The sequence below is a fragment of the Rhinoraja longicauda genome, chromosome 3 (genome assembly GCF_053455715.1).
Source record: "Rhinoraja longicauda isolate Sanriku21f chromosome 3, sRhiLon1.1, whole genome shotgun sequence".
Lineage (NCBI taxonomy): Eukaryota > Metazoa > Chordata > Chondrichthyes > Rajiformes > Arhynchobatidae > Rhinoraja > Rhinoraja longicauda.
In genome coordinates, this window is record NC_135955.1 from 93,911,316 (window position 1) to 93,934,312 (window position 22,997).

The 22,997-nt window shown below is 50.1% G+C and overlaps 1 protein-coding gene across 4 annotated transcripts in view; it reads left to right on the forward strand.

Moving 5' to 3' along the window:
- The window catches only part of LOC144592184 (teneurin-3-like), a 2,027,615-nt gene that overhangs the window by 1,865,590 nt on the left and 139,028 nt on the right, over window positions 1-22,997 (forward strand). For all 4 annotated transcript variants that reach the window (XM_078396656.1, XM_078396657.1, XM_078396658.1 and 1 more), the window contains 2 exons: window positions 685-870; window positions 20,362-20,388. In XM_078396656.1, coding sequence (XP_078252782.1) covers window positions 685-870; window positions 20,362-20,388 — 213 coding nt within the window. The remainder of the gene's footprint in view (window positions 1-684; window positions 871-20,361; window positions 20,389-22,997) is intronic.

Below are 22,997 nucleotides of genomic sequence, written 5' to 3' on the forward strand. Positions count from 1 at the left end.
GGTTCGATCCTGACTACGGGCGCCATCTGTACGGAGTTTGGACGTGGGGTTTCTCCGAGATCTTCGGTTTCCTCCCACATTCCAAAGACGTGCGGGTTTGTAGGTTAATTGATTGGGTAAATGTAAAAATTGTCCCTAATGTGTGTAGGATTGTGTTAGTGTGCGGGGATCGCTGGGCGGAGTGGACTCGGTGGGCCGAAGGGCCTGTTTCCGCGCCGTATCTCTAAATCTAAAAACAAATCTAGAGCTCTTAAGGATAGCGGAGTCAGGGGGTATGGGGAGAAGGCAGGAACGGGGTACTGATTGAGAATGATCAGCCATGATCACATTGAATGGCGGTGCTGGCTCGAAGGGCCGAATGGCCTCCTCCTGCACCTATTGTCTATTGTCTAAAGCATAAACACATCAAAACAATAAAGATACAACATGATGTGCCGGTTTCGCTGTGGTTCAGGAACAAACAAACAAACAAATGGTTTTTGTGATGTTTGGTGGACCGTGTGCGGTGGGAGGACCACCAAACAGCGCCACCTGCTGCACGGGAGGAGCAACGGGTCCTCCCACCCCACACGGTCCACCAAACATCACGGTGTTATGCCTCTACGGCTCTTTGACTCTGTGGGCCTGAGGCTCCGTGGCAACTCTAACTGCAGTCAGCGCGCACTGACCAGGTGTATCCCACAGAGATCTGTCCGGTGGAGTGTGAGACGCATGGCGTGTGCCTGGCGGGAGCCTGCCGCTGCGAGGAAGGCTGGACGGGGGCGTCGTGCGAGCAGCGAGCCTGCCACCCGCGCTGCCTGGAGCACGGGATCTGCGTCGAAGGCAAGTGCCAGTGCAACCAGGGCTGGAACGGCGAGCACTGCTCCACAGGTAAGGCCGACCTTTGCTGGGCCCCCGCGAGATCTACGCACGCACTGTCCCGTACTGCACGCACAACCACGGGGCAGCACAGGGAAGGTTGTGGACCAGACTGTGTCTCGTTCATATATAGAGAGGCCTGTTCATAACTTCACAGGAGCAGAGTTAGGCCATTCGGCCCATCAAGTCTATTCAATCATGGCTGACCTATCTCTCCCCATTCTCCCGTGACCCCCTGACACCCTCACTAATCAAGAATCTGTCTACCTCTGCCTTAAAAATATCCATGGACGGCCTCCACAGCCTTCTGTGGCAAAGAATTCCACAGATTCACCTGAAGAAATTCTTGCTCATCTCCGTCCTTTAATTCTGAGGATATAAACTCCAGTCCTAGACTCTCCCACTAGTGGACTCATGCTCTCTGCATCTACTCTATCCATGCCTTTCACTTGTCATGGAGTCTTAGTGTGATAGAGGTAGGGTTGCCACTTGTCCCGTATTAGGCCCGGGGGGGTGCTGTAGGCCCGGACAATGTGGGCCCGGACACTGTGGGCCTGGACAATAGACAATAGACAATAGACAATAGGTGCAGGAGTAGGCCATTCAGCCCTTCGAGCCAGCACCGCCATTCAATGCGATCATGGCTGATCACTCTCAATCAGTACCCCGTTCCTGCCTTCTCCCCATACCCCCTCACTCCGCTATCCTTAAGAGCTCTATCCAGCTCTCTCTTGAAAGCATCCAACGAACTGGCCTCCACTGCCTTCTGAGGCAGAGAATTCCACACCTTCACTACCCTCTGACTGAAAAAGTTCTTCCTCATCTCCGTTCTAAATGGCCTACCCCTTATTCTTAAACTGTGGCCCCTTGTTCTGGACTCCCCCAACATTGGGAACATGTTATCTGCCTCTAATGTGTCCAATCCCCTAATTATCTTATATGTTTCAATAAGATCCCCCCTCATCCTTCTAAATTCCAGTGTATACAAGCCCAATCGCTCCAGCCTTTCAACATACGACAGTCCCGCCATTCCGGGAATTAACCTAGTGAACCTACACTGTAGGCCCGGACACTGTGGGCCCGGGGGGCGCTGTAGGCCCGGACACTGTAGGCCCGGACACTGTAGGCCCGGGGGGCCACTGTAGGCCTGGGCAGTGGAAGCTAACGGAGTGTGTTCCGGGAGCGGGGCCGAATGTGTTTGCCTAACTGAGGTTATGTAGCAAGCGGCCTCCCAGCCGGGGCGGCCGCCATTGGTGGAGCATGATCACGTGGCCGCTGGCTGGGTGAGGTCATGTGGGGCGGTGACGTCACCTTGTCCCTTATTTGGGAGTGAGATAGTTGGCACCCCTAGATAGAGTTGTGCAGCACGAAACAGGCCCTTCGGCCTAACTAATCCATGCCGACCAGGATGTGTTGAATCAAAGTTGTAGAATCATCGTGATACAGCGTGGAAACGGGCCTTTCAGCCCAACTTGCCCACGCCGACTAACCTGCCCCAGAAATAGACACAAAGTGCTTGAGTAATTCAGCGGGTCAGGCAGCATCTGTGGACATAAAGGATGCGTGATGATTAGGGTCGTGACACTTCTTCAATTCTCCAACATGCCCCATCTACACTAGTCCCACCTGCCTGCGTTTGGCCCATATCTCTCTAAACCTGTCCTATCCATGCACCTGTCTAAGTGTATTTTAAAACTTTGTTAGCGTTACTGCCTCAACTAGTTCCGCTGGCAGCTTGCTCCATACATCCACTTTGTGTGAAAAGGTGTTGAGCCTTATAGGGAGAGGTTGAGCAGGCTGGGACTCTTATGGAGGTGTGTAAGATCATGAGAGGAATAGATCGGGTAGACGCACAGAGTCTCTTGCCCAGAGCAGGGGAATCATGAAGCAGAGGACATGGGTTTAAGGTGATGTGTTATAACATTTTCACACAAATGAATGAGCTGCCGGAGGAAATAGTTTTAGTTTTAGAGATACAGCGCGGAAACAGGCCCTTTCGGCCCACCGGGTCCGCGCCGACCAGCGATCCCCGCACATTAACACTATCCTACACCCACTAGGGACAATTTTTACATTTACCAAGCCAATTAACCTACATACCTGCACGTCTTTGAAGTGTGGGAGGAAACCGAAGATCTCGGAGAAAACCCATGCAGGTCACGGGGATAACGTGCAAACTCCGTACAGTTGAGGCAGGGACTATCGCAATGTTTACGAAACATTTAGACAGGTGCATATATAGGGCAGGTTTAGAGGAATATGGGCCAAACGCGGGCAGGTGGGACTAGTATAGATGGGGCATGTTGGCCGGTGTGGGCAAGTTGGGCCGAAGGGCCTGTTTTCACACTGTTATCACTCTATGACACAGGTTCTCATTAATCTTTCCAACCCCCACCCCCACCTTAAACCTATGTCCGCTGGTCCTGGATTCCCCTACTCTGGGTAAGAGACTTTGTGCATCTACCCAATCTGTTCCTCTCACGATTGTGTACAACACTTCCAGTCCTGTTCCAGATGTCAACTTCTCTACATCGCCGAGCCCAAACGCAGGCTCGGCGATCGTTTCGCTCAGTCCGCCTTAACCAACCTGAACTCCCCGTGGCTCAGCACTTCAACTCCCCCTCCCACTCCCAGTCTGACCTTTCTGTCCTGGGCCTCCTCCATTGTCAGAATGAGGCCCAGAGCAAATTGGAGGAACAGCACCTCATATTTCGCTTGGGCAGCTTGCACCCCAGCGGTATGAACATTGACTTCTCTAACTTCAGATAGCTCCTCTGTCCCTCTCTTTCCCCTCCCCCTTCCCTGTTCTCCCACGTCTTCCTGTCCCCGACTACATTCTATCTTTGTCCCTCCCCCCCTGACATCAGTCTGAAGAAGGGTCTCGACCCGAAACGTCACCCTTTCCTTCTCTCCAGAGATGGCAGGACTTTCATATGAAGAATGACTGGATAGACTCGGCTTGTACTCGCTGGAGTTTAAAAGATTGAGGGGGGATCTTATAGAAACTTACAAAATTCTTAAGGGGTTGGACAGGCTAGATGCAGGAAGATTGTTCCCGATGTTGGGGAAGTCCAGAACAAGGGGTCACAGTTTAAGGATAAGGGGGAAGTCTTTTAGGACCGAGATGAGAACGTTTTTTTTTTCACACAGAGAGTGGTGAATCTGTGGAATTCTCTGCCACAGAGGGTAGTTGAGGCCAGTTCATTGGCTATATTTAAGAGGGAGTTAGATGTGGCCCTTGTGGCTAAAGGGATCAGGGGGTATGGAGAGAAGGCAGGTATGGGATACTGAGTTGGATGATCAGCCATGATCATATTGAATGGCGGTGCAGGCTCGAAGGGCCGAATGGCCTACTCCTGCACCTATTTTCTATGTTTCTATGCTGCCTGACCCGCTGAGTTACTCCAGCATTCTGTGATACCTTCGATTTGTACCAGCATCTGCAGTTATTGTTGCTGCCCACTTCCAGTCCTCGTTTGGAAGTCGTAACACGTCAAGACTCTGCCCTCTCTCTCCGCCTATCTTCCCGGACCGGAGATCCAGCATTTCTCATTATTCTATTTTGAACCTTTCACCAAACCTTTCATTTATCAAATAACTTGACGAACAAAAAAAAATCACAAAAAAAAAAAATCGAAAGAAATGAAAAATAGACAAAGGTCGGCAGGGTTATTCCAGAGGTAACTCAAAGATTGAAAGTTCGAGCAATCTTCTCAAGGTGCCAAAAATCATAACTATTGTCACCCTGACCTTTAAAGAAAAGGTTATTACCTGAGAAGTTTATTCTGGAATTGTTTCTTCTCCATTTCACACCAATCACAGCATCTTTCCTTCTGTTATCGGGCTTCTGGACAACTCTTTCATAAGCTAGGGTACTATTCAATTTACCCAAGTTCATGAGTTAACAAGATGGCGCCCAGCCCAGGCGACCATCTATAATCACATATTACAATCGTTCCACACTCTTAAATTTCTATTCCGACAGCAACATTTCCTTCTTTAACTGTGCCATTATCATCTACACCGATCGGCCAAAACATTATGACCACTGACAGGCGAGGTGAATAACATTGATTATCTTGTTACAACGGCACCTGTCAAGGGGTGGGATATATTAGGCAGCAAGTGAACAGTCAGCTCTTGAAGTTGACGTGTTGGATGCAGGAGAAATGGGCAGGAGTAAAGACCTGAGCGACTTTGACAAGGGCCAAATTGTTATGGCCAGACGACTGGGTCAGAGCATCTCTGAAACGGCAAGGCTTGTGGGGTGCTCCCGGTCAGCAGTGGTGAGTACCGACCGACAGTGGTCCGAGGAGGGACAAACCACAAACCGGCGACAGGCAGGGTGTTGGGCGCCCAAGGCTCATCGATGCGCGAGGGCAACGAAGGCTATCCCGTCTGGTCCGAGCCGACAGAAGGTCGACTGTGGCACAAGTCACAGAAAATGTTAATGTTAATGGTGGTCACGGGAGGAATGTGTCACAATACACAGTGCATCGCACCCTGCTGCGTATGGGGCTGCACACGGAGGACCAACAGCATATTAGGCAGGTGGGCATAATGTTTTGGGTCATCTGATCATAACGTTTTGGTTGATAGGTGTATCTGTACACTGTGGACGGCTCGATTGTAATCATGTATTGTCTTTCCAATGACTGGTTAGCACGCAACAAAAGCTTTTCACTGTACCTCGGTACACGTGACAATAAACTAAATTCAACTAAATTAATTCAATTAAACTAAATTTCATAAGTTCCAGGAGCAGAATTAGGCCACTCGGCCCATCAAGTCTACTCCTCCATTCAATCTTTCCCCCTGCCTTCTTCCCATAACCCCTGGCACCTCGCTCGACCCCATTGCGGACATTGGACTTTGTCTGTGGAACTGATGCGCTACAATGCTGAGAACTATATTCTGCACTCTGTATCTTCCCCTTTGCTCCACCGGTTGTACTTGAGTTTGAACTGATTTGCATCTGCTGCCCCGGCAGCACAGTCAAGGACCAGTCTCACCCCGGCCACTCCCTCTCCCATCGGGCAAGAGGTACCAAAGTGTGTAAACGCACACCTCCAGATTCAGGGACAGTTTCTTCCCGGCTGTTATCAGGCAACTGAACCATCCTCTCACCAACTAGAGCGCGGTCCTGAACTACTATCTACCTCATTGGAGACCTTGGTTCTTGGTCCTCCAAAATATTCCAAATGGAATTTCAACTGGAGGTGGCGGAGTATGGACTTAAGCAAGAAGAGCTTCTTGCAGAAGAGCTGCCTTAAATGTAGTTGCATCTAGTTGAGTAACTACAGTAGATTGAAGACTATTCCATGCTTTAATTGTGCGAGGGATGAATGTGTTGCTCTACACATCTGTCTTGGTAGCTGGTATCTCAAATTGAATCGAATGCCCTCGTCTACTGATAGGTTTGGCTTTGGTGTAGACCACCAGACTTAACTGGCTTTACCTTGCACTAAACGTTATTCCCTTTATCCTGTAACTGTACACTGTGGACGGCTCGATTGTAATCATGTATAGTCAGTTTAGTTCATTGTCACGTCTACCAAAAACTTATGACGCATGCTAACCAGTCAGAGGAAGGAAATCTGCCGACTGGATAGCATGCACTAAAAAAGGTTTAAACTGTGCCTCGGTACACGTGACAATGAACAAAACTAAACTAAACTAAACTCTGTCTGGTATATGTGTAGGAAGGAACTGCAGATGCTGGTTTAAACCGAAGATAGACACAAAATGCTGGAGTAACTCAGCGGGTCAGGCAGCATCTCTGGAGAACATGGATAGGTGACGTTTCACAGAGTGCTGGAGTAACTCAGCGGGTCAGGCAGCATCTGTGGAGAACATGGATAGGTGACGTTTCACAGAGTGCTGGAGTAACTCAGCGGGTCAGGCAGCATCTGTGGAGAAAGGGAATAGGTGATGCTTCTGGTCAAGACCCTTCTTCAGACTGAAAATAAATGTTATCACGGTGGCACAGCGGTAGAGTTGCTGCCTTACAGCGAATGCAGCGCCGGAGACCCGGGTTCCATCCCGACTACGGGGGCTGTCTGTACGGAGTTTGCACGTTCTCCCCGTGACCTGCGTGGGTTTTCTCCGAGATCTTCGGTTTCCTCCCACACTCCAAAGACGTGCAGGTTTGTAGGTTAATTGGCTTGGTAAATGTTAAAAAAAATGTCCCTAGTGGGTGCAGGATAATGTTAGTGTGCGGGGATCGCTGGTCGGCGCGGACCCGGTGGGCCGAAAGGGTCTGTTTCCGCGCTGTATCTTGAAACTAAACTAAATTAATTTATACCCTTTTTCAGACTCATGTGTTTGGATGCATGCAAAACGAAGCTTGTCACTGTACCTCAGTACACGGGACAATAAACTAAACTCAATTATGTGCGGTATATCTGATTTGTTTAGATAGCTTTTCACGATACCTCTGTACAGATGACAATAATACCTTAAAAACTTAAGTCAGTCTTATCTCAGTGTACGATTTCAGTGAAGGGATTTACAAAGAACAGCAGAGATATGTGATTGGGAGCTACATTTTACTTGGTTGAATCTCACCTTTTAGCTTTCTAACACAGTAGGTTTTTCAAATTTGACTCAAATCAGAAGTGACACACACACACACTTGCACTTTGCAGCATCTAATTTTGGAGGTTGAGCAAGAGAACCCTGAATGATCTTCTCCATATAACACGGATTACCCTGGCTCCAACCGTGTGCGCCCCAGGGTGGCGCAGCAGTAGAGTTGCTTCCTGACAGCGGAGGAAACCAGAGATACCGGAGTAGGCCCACGCAGGTCACGGGGAGAACGTACAAACTCCGTACAGACAGCAGCCGTGGTGAGGATCGAACCCGGATCTCCGGCGCTGTGAGGCAGCAACTCTACCGCTGCGCCACCGTGCCGCCCCATCGATTACATCAATGTCCTGGGTCCATTTAGATTTAGGTCTATTACTCCAAAGACGTGCAGGTTTGTAAGTTAATTGGCTTGGTAAAAGTAAAAATTGTCCCTAGTGTGTGTAGGATAGTGTTAGTGTGCGAGGATCGCTGGTCGGCGCGGACACGGTGGGCCGCCCTTGTCCCGTATTAGGCCTGTAGTCCACTGTAGTCCTGGGGGACGCTGTAGGCCTGGACGCTGTAGGCCCCGATGCTGTAGGTCCCATCAGTTTAGGTACCGACCCTCTAGGTTTCCGACATTTTAGCTCCAGACAGTCTAGGTTAGAGAGAGCTCTAGGGGCTAGTGGAATCAAGGGATATGGGGAGAAGGCCGGCAGGGGTTACTGATTGTGGATGATCAGCCATGATCACATTGAATGGCGGTGCTGGCTCGAAGGGCCGAGTGGCCTCCTCCTGCACATATTGTCTATGTTTCTATGTCCCAAGGCCGCCTAACAGAGGTTGCGTAGCAACTCGCTTTCTGGCCCGGGCTGCTGCCATTGATGGAGCGGGAGCACGTGGCCGCTGTCTGGCTGAGGTCACGTGGGGCGCGGGGCGGTGACGTCACCTTGTCCCGTATATGGGAGTGAGATAGTTGGCAACCCCTAGATACAGCATGCAAACAGGCCCTTCGGCCCACTCTGAGTCCCCACAGACCAGCGATCCCCGCACATTAACACAATAGACAATAGGTGCAGGAGGAGGCCATTCGGCCCTTTGAGCCAGCACCGCCATTCAATGTGATCATGGCTGATCATTCTCAATCCCAAACACAATACACACTAGGGGCAATTTACATTTATACCAAGCCAATTAACCTACAAACCTGCACGTCTTTAGAGTGTGGGGGGAAACCGAAGATCTCAGGGAAAAACCCACGCAGGTCACGGGGAGAATGTGCAAACTCTGTGCACCTGAATGTCAGCTTACCTTAGTTTAATCTCCAGTGAAATTTGGTAAATTTAGTTCAGTTTAGTTTATTGTCATGTGTAACGAGGTACAGTGAAAAGCTTTTTAATTGTGTGCTATCCACACAGTGGAAAGACTATACATGATTATGCTCAAGCCGTCCCTAGTGTACAGATACGGGATAAAGAGAACAACGTTTAGTGCAAGATAAAGCCAGTAAAGTCTGATGAAAGATAGTCCGAGGGTCTCCAATGAGGTAGATAGTAGTTCAGCACAGCTCTCTGGTTGTGGTAGGATGGTTCAGTTGCCTGATAACAGCTGGGAAGAAACTGCCCCTGAATCTGGAGGTGTGCGTTTTCACACTTCTGTACCTCTTGCCCGATGGGAGAGGGGAGAAGAGGGAGTGGCCGGGGTGAGACTGGTCCTTGATTATGCTGCTGGCCTTGCCGAGGCAGCGTGAGGTGTAGATGGAGTCAGTGGAAGGGAGGTTGGTTTGTGTGATGGTCTGGGCTGCTGGCCTTGCCGAGGCAGCGTGAGGTGTAGATGGAGTCAGTGGAAGGGAGGTTGGTTTGTGTGATGGTCTGGGCTGCGTCCACAGCTCTCTGCAATTTCTTGCGGTCTTGGAATTTGCTGGAAGTCCACGCGTTCCTGTCCTGACCGGTCAGTCCACGATGCTTTGAAATGAACATCAAACATGGCTGGTTGATCACATCTGTTTGCACTGCTGGCCCAGAGCATTTTAGCCATGCTGTGAGATACAAACTGTGACTTGCTAATTGTAAATCTTCAAAAAAAACTTGGCCCTGACTAGAATTAATATTTGGACTTGCATATGCACAACTGCATATAAAAATGATTGTTAAATACCAACCCCATAACTGTGGATAAATGTTAGTCTGGTGTTTATTAATTAATCCCCACATGGGTCCTGGGAGCAAGAGGTTAGCAATGTTTAAACATCTTCATTCCCTCTAAACTCCGAGCACTAAAAGAAAAATTTGTGGCATTTGCTCTAATTCATAAGTGATAGGAGCTGAATCAGGCCATTCGGCCCATCAAGTCTACTCCGCCATTCAATCACGGCTAACCTATCTTTCCCTCTCAATCCCATTCTCCTGCCTTCTCCCCTTAACCCTTGACACCTGTATTTAGCATAGTTTAGTTTAGAGATACAGCGCGGAAACAGGCCCTTCGGCCCACCGGGTCCGCGCCGACCAGTGATCCCCGCACATTAACACGATCCTACACCCATTAGGGGTGATTTTTACATTTGTGCCAAGCCAATTAACCTGCCCGTCTTTGGAGTGTGGAAAGAAACCGAAGATCTCGGAGCAAACCCACGCAGGTCACGGGGAGAACGTACAAACTCCGCACAGACAGCACCCATAGTCAGGATCGAACCCGGGTCTCCGACGCTGCATTCACTGTAAGGCTGCAACTCTACTGCTGCGCCACCATTACCCATACTAATCAAGAAATTCCTCCTCATCTTTCTAAATAGTACGTCCATTTTATTCTGAGGCTGTGCCCTCTGGTCCAAGACTCTCCCACCAGTGGAAACATCCTCTCCACATCCACTCTATCCAGGCCTTTATTCAGTAAGTTTCAATGAGGTCCCTCCCCCCCCTCATCCTTCTAAACTCCGGTGAGTACAGGCTCAGGGCCGCCAAACGCTCATCATACATTAACCTAATCATAATAATAATAATAATAATAATAATGCATTACATTTATATAGCGCTTTTCATATACTCAAAGACGCTTTACAGGGATTTAGAGAACATAGGGAAGTGAATAAATAGATAAATAAGTAAACGAACAGAGAAAGGAGACAGAAGGTGAGGTGACCTTCAGTGGTTGAAGGCAGTACTGAACACGTGAGATTTCAGTGATGTTTTGAATGTGGTGGGTGAGTGAGGAGGAGTCTCTGACGGTTTGGGGTAGTGAGTTCCTTAGGGTGGGAGCAGCGATGGAGAAAGCCCTGTCCCCCCAGGATCTGAGTTTGGTCCGGATGTGGGGGGATAGGAGATTGGCAGCAGCAGAGCGGAGGGTGCAGGTGGGTGTGTTCCTGTGGAGGAGGTCAGTCAGGTAGGATGGGGCCAGGTTATGGAGGGCTTTGTAGGTCATGAGGAGGATTTTGTACTGGATTCTCTGGGGGATGGGGAGCCAGTGGAGTTTGTAAAGGACGGGGGTGATATGGTCACGGATCGGGGTGTGGGTGAGTAGACGGGCAGCGGAGTTTTGAATGTATTGAAGTTTACTGATGATTTTTGAGGGTGCGCCATAGAGGAGGCTGTTGCAGTAGTCCAGACGGGAGGTGATGAAGGCGTGGATGAGGGTTTCTGCAGCTGTGGAGGAGAGGGATGGACGGAGACGGGCAATGTTTTTGAGGTGTGATCATCCCTGTGATCATTCTCGTAAACCTCCTCTGGACCTTCTCCAGCACCAGCACATCCTCCCTCAGATATGGGGCCCATCTTCTCCACATCCACTCTGTCCAGGCCTTCCACACATTAACTCATTCCGTTTTAGATGATGGAATCCAAGTCTATAAAACTCTGAGCTCTGAAGATAGACACAAAATGCTGTTTTGTAGTAACTCAGTGGGACAGGCAACATCTCTGGAGAGAAGGAATGGGTGACGTTTCGGGTCAAGACCCTTCTTTAGGTCAGAACGAAGAAGTCTCGACTCGAAACATCGCCCATTCCTTCTCTCCAGAGATGCTGCCTGTAGGGGGTTGCCAACTATCTCACTCCCAAATAAGGGACAAGGTGACGTCACCACCCCGTGCCCCGCGTGACCTCACCCAGCCAGCGGCCACGTGCTCCCGCTCTACCAATGGCGGCCACCCGGGCCGGGAGGTGGGTTGCTACGCAACCTCCGTCAGGCAGCGCCCGGGCCTACACTGTCCGGGACTACAGCGGGCCCAGGCTACAGTGTCCAGGACTACTGCGGCCCCCAGGCTACAGTGTCTGGGCCTCCAGTTTCCGGGCCTACAGTGTACGGGCCTACAGTGTCCGGGCCTACAGAGCCATCCGGGCCTAATACGGGACAAGAGCAGTCCTCTACGGGACAAACCAATTTAGCCCAATATACGGGATGTCCCTGCTAATACGGGACAGTTGGCAAACCCTAGTCAAGACCCTTCTTCAGGTCAGACTGAAGAAGGGTCTCGACCCGAAACATCACGCATTCCTTTTCTCCAGAGATGCCGCCTGTGGCGCTGAGTTCCTCAGGCATTTTGTGCCTGTCTTCGGTTTAAACCCAGCGTTCCTTCCAACACAAGCTGTGAGCTCTGCCTTTTCCTCTGTGGAATGGCTGAGCGATTATCTTCCGGGTGCGTTTTCCACTGTCTTGCAGTCGTCCGACAATGAATAGAATTGAGGAAGCCTTCTCCTTTAGATTGTAGCCCCTGCGACTTATCAAAGATTTTGCCCCCAGCTGAATATGCACAATATGATCTGAAAGGCAGTCTCAAGTTAATTATCCTCTTGAATCGCCAGTAAAGACTTTTCATTAACAACCAAGCTGGCTTTCACAGCGATCTTTGCAATGAATAGCAACTACAATCATTAATGTTCTATTAAGGACATAGACAGAACTCTTCATCAGGCCCTGATTATTCACTGTCAGATATTAATAGGTATGATGAAAAGATAACAATGTACAAGTGGGTAGATATTAGCTGTGTTCAGTTCAATCACACAACCCTTGGTCTCATTGAATTGCTGATACATTCTAGTAAGCGTGCAGGTACAGCAGGCAGTGAAGAAAGCTAATGCCATGTTGGCCCTCATAACGAGAGGGTTTGAGTAGAGGAGTGAAGAGGCCCTTCTACAGTTGTTCAGGGCCCTGGTGAGGCCACATCTGGAGTATTGTGTGCAGTTTTGGTCTCCCTAATTTGAGGAAGGACGTCCTTGCTATTGAGGCAGTGCAGTGTAGCATCGCAAGCTTAATCCCCGGGATGGCGGGACTGTCGTATGAGGAAATATTGGAAAGACTGGGCTTTAGAAGGATGAGAGGGGATCTGATAGAGACGTATAAAATTGCTGGAGTAACTCAGCGGGTCAGGCAGCATCTCTGGAGAACATGGATAGGTGACGTTTCACAGAGTGCTGGAGTAACTCAGCGGGTCAGGCAGCATCTCTGGAGAACATGGATAGGTGACGTTCTGGGTCAGGGCCTTTCCTCAGTCTGAAGAAGGGTCTCGACCCGAAACGTCACCCATTCCTTCTCTCCAGAGATGCTGCCTCTGAGTTACTCCAGCACTCTGTGAAACGTCACCTGTCCATATTCTCTGGAGATGCTGCCTGACCCGCTGAGTTACTCCAGCATTTTGTGTCTACCATCGATTTAAACCAGCATCTGCATTTCTTTCCTGCACATGTTTGCAGGTGAATTGGCTTGATATAAATGTATAAACGTAAAATTGTCCCTAGAGTGTGTGTGTGTAGGGTAGTGTTAGTGTGTGGGGAAGGACCTGTTTCCGCGCTCTATCTCGAAATTTCCCCGGTGTGGGACGAATAAAGGAAAAGCGGCACGGTGGCGCAGCGGTAGAGTTGCTGCCTTACAGCGAATGCAGCGCCGGAGACTCAGGTTCGATCCCGACTACGGGCGCCGTCTGTACAGAGTTTGTACGTTCTCCCCGTGACCTGCGTGGGTTTTATCCGCGTGCTCCGTTTTCCTCCCACACTCCAAAGACGTGCAGGTTTGTACGTTAATCGACTGGGTAAATGTTAAAAGAAAATTGTCCCCAGTGGGCGTAGGATAGTGTTAGTGTGCGGGGATCGCTGGGCGGCGCGGACCCGGTGGGCCGAAGGGCCTGTTTCCGCGCTGTATCTCTAAATCTAAATCTAAATATTATTAATATTCACTGCGGAGACAGAAGCCTCGACACTCCCCTGCTGAGCTGTAATGTATCACAGTCAGCAGGGCCTGCGATGTATCACAGACAGCAGGGCCTGACTGTTAGCTTTTGTGCCGGGGCTGATGCCATATGTTGCTGTCACTTTCATGGACAAATGACAAGGGTGCAGGAGACTTCTCCTACTTCTTCGTCACTGCCATAAATTCCCAGTCGGCTGTCGGTCGCCGCACACCAGGGGGCCGAAGGCACACACGGTCGCAGGGCGTGCATGCAAACTCCGCACAGACAGCGCCCGAGGTCAGGATCGAGCCCGGGGGCCAGAACCAGGGGGGCCACACAGTCTGAGAATGAAGGGGAGGCCTTTATTTGAAACTGAGGTGAGAAAAAAACTTTTTCACCCAGAGAGTTAACATAGAAACATAGAAAATAGGTGCAGGAGTAGGCCATTCGGCCCTTCGAGCCTGTACGCACCGCCATTCAATATGATCATGGCTGATCATCCAACTCAGTATCCCGTACCTGCCTTCTCTCCATACCCCCTGATCCCTTTAGCCACAAGGGCCACATCTAACTCCCTCTTAAATATAGCCGATGAACTGGCCTCAACTACCTTCTGTGGCAGAGAATTCCACAGATTCACCACTCTCTGTGTGAAGAAAAACTTTCTCATCTCAGTCCTAAAAGACTTCCCCCTTATCGTTAAACTGTGACCCCTTGTTCTGGACTTCCCCAACATCGGGAACAATCTTGTTGCATCTAGCCTGTCCAACCCCTTAAGAATTTTTGTTGTTGTGGATTTGTGGAATTCTCTGCCTCAGAAGGCAGTGGAGGCCGATTCTCCGGATGCTTTCAAGAGAGAGTTAGATAGAGCTCTTAAGGATAGCGGAGTCAGGGGGTATGGGGAGAAGGCAGGAACGGGGTACTGATTGAGAATGATCAGCCATGATCGTAGTGAATGGAGGTGCTGGCTCGAAGGGCCGAATGGCCTCCCCCTGCACCTATTGTCTATTGTCTAGTGTGTAAGATAGTGTTGGATAGTGCCAGTGTATGGGGAGGTCAGTGGTCGGCGTGGACTCGGTGGGCCAAAGGGCCTGTTTCCGCGCAGCATCTCCGAAGCCTGAACACCAGTGTTTTGTGTGATGGGAGAACTCCACTGATTCATGAGGTCACACGGCCCCACTTCCACGTGGTACCATCCATGTAATTCTCAGCAGCTTCAAGCTAAAAATAGTGCAACAATAATTTTTACATCTTGATCTCCTGCACTCTGAAACACGTGCTCATTCAAAACTGCAGTACTGCAAAAAGGCCCTTGCAATGATAATAGAGTATTCCCATTATAAAAGGACTGGACAAGCTAGAAGCGGGTCAGGCAGCATCTCTGGGGAACATGGATAGGTGACGTGTGACATTTTGAGTTGGGAGCCTTCGTCGGACTCCCCACTCCCTCCACCCCCTACTTCATTCTGAAGAAGGATTCCGACTCGAAACGTCACCTATCCATGTTCTCCAGAGATGCTGCCTGACCCGCTGAGTTACTCCAGCATTCTGTGAAACGTCACCTATCCATGTTCTCCAGAGATGCTGCCTGACCCGCTGAGTTACTCCAGCACTCTGTGAAATGTACCCTACCACCCCAACCCCGGGCACTTTCCCCTGCAACCGCACGAGATGCAACACCTGTCCCTTTACCTCCCCCCTCAACTCCATCCAAGGACCCAAACAGTCTTTCCAGGTGAGACAAAGGTTCACCTGCACCTCCTCCAACCTCATCTATTGCATCCGCTGCTCTAGATGCCAACTTATTTACATCGGCGAAACCAAGCGCAGGCTCGGCGATCGCTTCGCTCAACACCTGCGCTCGGTCCGCGTTAACAAAACTGATCTCCCGGTGGCCGAGCACTTCAACTCCCCCTCCCATTCCCAGTCTGACCTTTCTGTCATGGGCCTCCTCCAGTGCCATAGTGAGGCACCTCATATTTCGCCTGGGCAGTTTGCAGCCCAGCGGTATGAACATTGACTTCTCCAACTTTAGATAGTTCCTCTGTCCCTCTCTTCCCCTCCCCCTTCCCAGATCTCCCTCTATCTTCCTGTCTCCACCTATATCCTTCCTTTGTCCCGCCCCCCTGACATCAGTCTGAAGAAGGGTCTCGACCCGAAACGTCACCCATTCCTTCTCTCCCAAGATGCTGCCTGACCCGCTGAGTTACTCCAGCATTTTGTGAATAAATCGATTTGTACCAGCATCTGCAGTTATTTTCTTATACCTATGTTTCTATAATGGCCCCCTCTCATCATTCTAAATTCCAGTGCATACAAGCCCAGTCGACCCTTTCTTTCATCATTCGACAGTCCAGCCATCCCGGGAATTAACCTAGTGAACCTACGCTCCACTCCCTCAATAGTAAGAATGTCCTTCCTCAAATTAGGAGACCAAAACTGCACACAATGCTCCAGGTGTGGTCTCACCAGGGCCCTATACAACTGCAGAAGGACATCCTTGCTACTGAACTCCTGAAGTCAGCAGGGGGGAAAGAATTCATAAATAGAGTGAAAAGGGAAATGGATAATCATCTGAAAAATAATTTTTAATGTGCACAGGGAAGTGGCGAAATGATTTTATGCAGTGGGTGGCTCTTGCAGGGAGTTAGTCTTGGTATGATAGAGGCATAGAGTCATACAGCACGGAAACAGGCCTTTCGCCCCAACTCGTCCCATGCTGACCAGGATGTGTTGAATTAAATTTGTCGAGTCATAGAGTGATACAGAGTGGAAATAAGCCCTTCAGCCCAACTTGCCCACACCGGCCAACATGCCCCGTCCACACTAGTCCCACCTGCCCACGTTTGGCCCATGGAGAGTCAAAGAGTCAGAGTGATACAGCACAGAAACAGGCCCTTCAGCCCAACTTGCCCACACCGGACAACATGCCCCATCCACACTAGTCCCACCTGCCTACGTTTAGCCCATGGAGAGTCAAGGAGTCAGAGTGATACAGCACAGAAACAGGCCCTTCAGCCCAACTTGCCCACACCGGCCAACATGCCCACATTTGGCCCATGGAGAGTCAAAGAGTCAGAGTGATACAGCACAGAAACAGGCCCTTCGGCCCAAGTCGTCCATGCTAACCAGGGTGGTTGAATTAAAGTCATAGAGTCATAGAGTGATACAGAGTGGAAACAGGCCCCTCGGCCCAACTTGCACTCACTTACCAACATGCCCCATCCACACTAGTCCCAACTGCCCATATCCCTGGAAACATTATTATTGTTCATATTTTCTTCCCACAATGAAGGAAGACACTTGGGCAATGGGTCCATGACAGTAATCATAGAAAAGTCACAGGCCCAATGCCCCCATTAATATCTCCTCCCTCATATAAATACCCCACTCCTAGCCCAAGGCAGTCTACAATAGGCAATTTTGTACAGTTGGTCCTTATTCATCTTTATGGTGGGCGGCAGAGTTGCTGCCTCACAGCGCCAGAGGCCCGGGTTCGATCCTGACTACGGGTGCTGTCTGTGCGGAGTGTGTACGTTCTCCCCGTGACCTGCGTGCGTTTCCTCCCACACTCCAAAGAGCTGCAGGTTTGTAGGTTAATTGGCTTCGGTAAACTGCAAATTGTCCCTTCCACCAACTAGAGAGCAGTCCAGAACTACTATCTACCTCATTGGAGTGTCTGATCGGACTTTGCTGGCTTTATCTTGCACTAAACTTTATTCACGTTATCATGTATCTGTACACTGTGGACGGCTCGATTGTAATCATGTATTGTCTTTCCGCTGACTGGTTAGCACGCAACAAAAGCGTTTCACTGTACCTCGGTACACGTGACAATAAACTCAACTCAACTAGAGTGTTTAGGATAGTGCTAGTGTACGGGGTGATCACTGGTCGGTGTGGACTCGGTGGCTCAACTGAATTAAATTACCTTGTAGCCTCCAGAACTTTGGGATGTAGGGTTGCCAACTGTCCCGTATTAGCCGGGACATCCCGTATTTTGGGCTAAATTGGTTTGTCCCATACGGAACCGCCTTTGTCCAGTATTAGGCCCGGAGGGCGCTGTAGGCCTGGACACTGTGGGCCTGGACGCTGTAGGCCCGGACGCTGTAGGCCCGGACGCTGTAGGCCCGGACAGTGTAGGCCCGGACACTGTAGGCCCGGACGCTGTAGGCCCGGACAGTGTAGGCCCGGACGCTGTAGGCCCGGACAGTGTAGGCCCGGACAGTGTACGTCGCCTCCCGGCCCGGGCGGCCTCCATTGGTGGAGCGGGAGCACGTGGCCGCTGGCTGGGTGTGGTCACCTTGTCCCGTATTTGGGAGTGAGATAGTTGGCGACCCCTCTTTGGATGTGAAACTGGAGCTCTGAGATTGACAGATTCTTGATTAGTGCAGGTGTCAGGGGTTACGGGGAGAAGGCAGGAGAGTGGGGTTGAGAGGGAGAGATAGATCAGCCATGATTGAATGGCGGAGTAGATATGATGAGCCGAATGGCCTAATTCTGCTCTTCAAATTTATGAAAAAATAACCTGAACCTAAAGCAAAAATATTCATCTGGATTTACAACATTCACAGTACTTTGGTTGTTGAAAGAACATTTCTTCTCAATTGCTTCGTAACAGGTGGGGATAAAATTGATTGATGATTCACAACAGCTTGGTGTGTGTTTATGTTTTATCTAAAGACCCAAGGTTTTATACATGCATTGAATTCCTATTGCAGCCTAATCAATATTACAACTTAAACGTGATTGTTTTGTGCGTATTGACAATGAGATCACACACGCCAAACAGGGCAGTTCAGTTGGTCTGCATTCTAAAATATGTTCGAGAGTCATAGAGTGATACAGTGTGGAAACAGGCCCTTTGGCCCAACTTGCCCACACACCGGCCAACATGTCCCAGCTACACTAGTCCCACCTGCCTGTGTTTGGTCCATATTGCTCCAAACTTGTCCTATCCATGTAACCTGTCTACCTGTTTCATAAATGTTGGGATAGTCCCAGCCTCAACTATCTCTTCCAGCAGATTCCTATTAAATCTTTTCCCCTTCACCCTGAACCGATGTCCTCTGGTCCTTGATTCCCCTACTCTGGGCAAGAGACTCTGTGCGTCTACCCGATCTATTCCTCTCATGATTTTATACACCTCTATAAGATCACCCCTCATCCTCCTGCGCTCCAAGGAATAGAGACCCAGCTTACTCAACCTCTCCCTATGTTCCTTCTATCTTTCTGGTACTACTAACACCTTCCTACCCAAACCACCCCAACCCCGGGCACTTTCCCCTGCAACTGCAGGAGATGCAACACCTGTCCCTTTACCTCCCCCCTCAACTCCATCCAAGGACCCAAACAGTCTTTCCAGGTGAGACAGAGGTTCACCTGCACCTCCTCCAACCTCATCTATTGCATCCGCTGCTCTAGATGTCAACTTATTTACATCGGCGAAACCAAGCGCAGGCTCGGAGATCATTTCGCTCAACACCTGCGCTCGGTCCGCGTTGGCCAAACTGGTCTCACGGTGGCCGAGCACTTTATCTCCCCCTCCCATTCCCAGTCTGACCTTTCTGTCATGGGCCTCCTCCAGTGCCATAGTGAGGCCCACTAGAAATTGGAGGAACAGCACCTCATATTTCGCCTGGGCAGTTTGCAGCCCAGTGGTATGAACATCGACTTCTCCAACTTTAGATAGTTCCTCTGTCCCTCTCTTTCCCTCCTCCTTCCCAGATCTCCCTCTATCTTCCTGTCTCCACCTATATCCTTCCTTTGTCCCGCCCCCCTGACATCAGTCTGAAGAAGGGTCTCGACCCGAAACGTCGCCCATTCCTTCTCTCCTGAGATGCTGCCTGACCTGCTGAGTTACTCCAGCATTTTGTGAATAAATACCTTCGATTTGTACCAGCATCTGCAGTTAATTTCTTATACTACTTGATTAGTGCGGGTGTCAGAGGTTATGGGGAGAAGGCAGGAGAATGGGGTTGAGAGGGAGAGATAGATCAGCCATGATTGAATGGTGGAGTAGACTCGATGGGCTGAATGGCCTAATTCTGCTCCTATCACTCATGAACATGAGTTTATGAATAAGATCCTACTTGCCCAATAGCTAGGGTTGCCAACATTCTCACTCCCAAATAAGGGACAAAGGGTGACGTCACCGCCCCGCGCCCCACGTGTCCTCACCCAGCCAGCGGCCATGTGCTCCCGCTCCACTAATGGTGGCCGCCCGGGTCGGGAGGCGGGTTGCTATGCAACCTCCGTTAGGCGGCGCCCGGGCCTCCGGGCCTACACTGTCCGGACCTACAGCGGTCGCTGGGTCTACAGTGTCTGGGCCTACACTGTCTGGGCCTACACTGTCCGGGCCTACAGCGGCCCCCGGGCCTACAGTGTTCAGGCCTACAGTGTCCGGGCCTACAACGGCCCCCGGGCCTAATATGGGACACGAGCTAAACCAATTTAGCCCAATATGCGGGATGTCCTGGCTAATACAGGACAGTTGGCAACCCTACCAATAACCCCTTACAGCTCAGGCCCTCGAGTCCTGGTAAAAGTCGTTAAATGGAAAAACGAGGGGCCACGTTAACTTATGAACCTATTTGACAATCTTCCTGTGAATGGGATTCCAGACTCCATCTACAATGTACGACAATGATTTACCTCAGAAGCAATCACTGGTTTTTTTCTTCGAAGAAACTTAATCTAGCGTGACACTGAGATTTTGCCAATGCTCCCTGTTTTTCTATATTACACTGTTCTTAAACATCTGTCTGTTTTATTTCGCAAGCACTCTTCCTGGATAAGCTAGTGAAAGGTACTGCATGTTTTCCGTTGAGCTGTCTCCATTATGTAAACAGTATCTTGGTTTTTTTTCCCCACCCCCCTCTCATTCTTCAGGCTTTTTGACTACTAATGCATTAATGAAGCATTGATACGGAGTTATGTCTACAATATTTTTTTACATCAGTCATCAGTACCGGGAAAAAAATTGAAAGTCAACTAGCTGGAATAGGGTCATAGAGTGATTCAGCGTGGAAACAGGCCCTTCAGCCCAACTTGCCCACATCGGCCAACATGTCCCATCTACACTGGTCCCACCTGTCTGTATTTGTTCCATTTCCCTCCAAACCTTATCCTATCCCTGTACCTGTCTAAATGTTTCTTAAACGTTGTGATATTTCCTGCCACAACTACCTCCTCCAGCTAGGATTGCCAACTTTCTCACTCCCAAATAAGGGATAAAAGGTGACCGCAACCAGCCAGCGGCCACCTGCTCCCGCTCCACCAATGGCAGCCGCCCCGGTCGGGAGGCGGGTTGCTAAGCAATCTCCGTTAGGCGGCCCACAGTGTCCGGGCATAACGCGGCCCCCGGGCCCACAGTGTCCGGGCCTACACTGTCCGGGCCTACATTGTCCGGGCCTACGGTGTCCGGGCCTACACCGTCCGGGCCTACACCGTCTGGGCCTACACTGTCCGGGCCTACAGCGCGCGTCCGGGCCCCCTGGGCTTAATACGGGACAAGGGCAATCCCGTATGGGACAAACCAATTTAGCCCAAAATACAGGATGTCCTGACTAATACGGGACTGTTGGCAACCCTACTTCCGGCAGTTTGTTCCAAACACCCAACGCCCTTTCTGTAAAAACATTAGCCCTCAGATTCCTATTAAATCTTTCCCCCCTCACCTTAAACCGATGTCATCTGGTCCTCGATTCTGAGGCCATGACCTTTCACTATTTGCTTTCAGCTTCATTTGAATGCACATGCACCTTGCCCCGAGTATTACAGGCATTAAGTCAACTCCAGTTAGGGTTGCCAACTGCCCTGTTGGATATCCAAAGGGATATCCCGTATGTTGGGCTAAATTGGTTTGTCCCGTATGGGACCGCCCTTGTCCCGTATTAGGCCCGTGTGGCACTGTAGGTCCGGACGGTGTAGGCCCAGACACTGTAGGCCCGGACACTGTAGGTCCAGACAGTGGAGGCCGGGACACTGTAGGCACGGACACTGTAGGCCCCGATGCTGTAGGCCCAGACACTGTTAGCCCGGCAGTGTAGGTCTGGATGGTGTAGGCACGGAGGCCCGGGCGCTGCCTAACGGAGGTTGCCTAGCAACCCACCTCCCAGCCCGGGCGGCCGCCATTGGTAGAGAGGGAGCACGTGGCCGCTGGCTGGGTGAGGTCACGTGGGGCGCGGGGCGGTGACGCCACCTTTTGTCCCTTATTTGGGAGTGAGAAAGTTGGCACCCCCTAACTCCAATGCCAATATGGTCTTGCTCATATGTAATTGAGCACTGGTCATTCCTGTTATGAGGGGATGTAGAGGTGGTTTAGTGGAACGATTCTTGGATTAGACGTATAGAGAGGGTTTATCAAAATGACCCTCGGTTTAGAAGTATAGAGAGGGTTTACCCAGAATGAGTAGGTTAAGCTATGATGAGCGTTTGTCAGCACTGGGCCTGTACTCGCTGGAGTTTAAAAGGATGAGGGGGGACCTCATTGAATCTTACAGAATAGTGAAAGGCCTGGATAGAGTGGATGTGGAGAGGATGTTTCCACTAGTGGGAGAGTCTAGGACCAGAGGTCATAGCCTCAGAATTAAAGGACGTTCTTTTAGAATGGAGATGGGGAGGAATTTCTTTAGTCAGAGGGTGGTGAATCTGTGGAATTCATTGCCACAGAAGGCAAGTCAAGTCAATTTTATTTGTCACATACACATACACGATGTACAATGAAATGAAAGTGGCAATGCTGTGGAGGCAATAGACAATAGGTGCAGGAGTCGGCCATTCGGCCCTTCGAGCCAGCACCGCCACTCAATGTGATCATGGCTGATCATTCTCAAACAGTACCCCATTCCTGCCTTCTCCCCATACCCCCTGACTCCGCTATGCTTAAGAGCTCTATCTAGCTCTCTCTTGAATGCATTCAGAGACTTGGCCTCCACTGCCTTCTGAGGCAGAGAATTCCACAGATTCACAACTCTCTGGCTGAAAAAGTTTTTCCTCATCTCCGTTCTAAATGGCCTACCCCTTATTCTTAAACTTTGGCCAAGTCAAGGGATATTTTTAAGGCAGAGATAGACAGATTCTTGATTAGTGCGGTTGTCAGGGGTTACGGGGAGAAGGCAGGAGAATGGGGTTGGGAGGGAGAGATAGATCAGCCATGAGTGGATGTCGGAGTAGACCTGATGGGCCGAATGGCCTAATTCTGCTCCTATCACTTATGAACATATGAACAAAAAACACAAACCACAGAATGGAAGATTTGTTTTTGACAAGTAATTTCATACAAAAGGAAATCAATTTTAACAATGTCCAACACTATTTGTAGCTTTGCGTGAATCTATTTAAGTGGTGTGGAGTGAATATGATACCAGTTTAATGACCGCAGCACTTCATCTCTCATTAATGCTATTCCCGTGT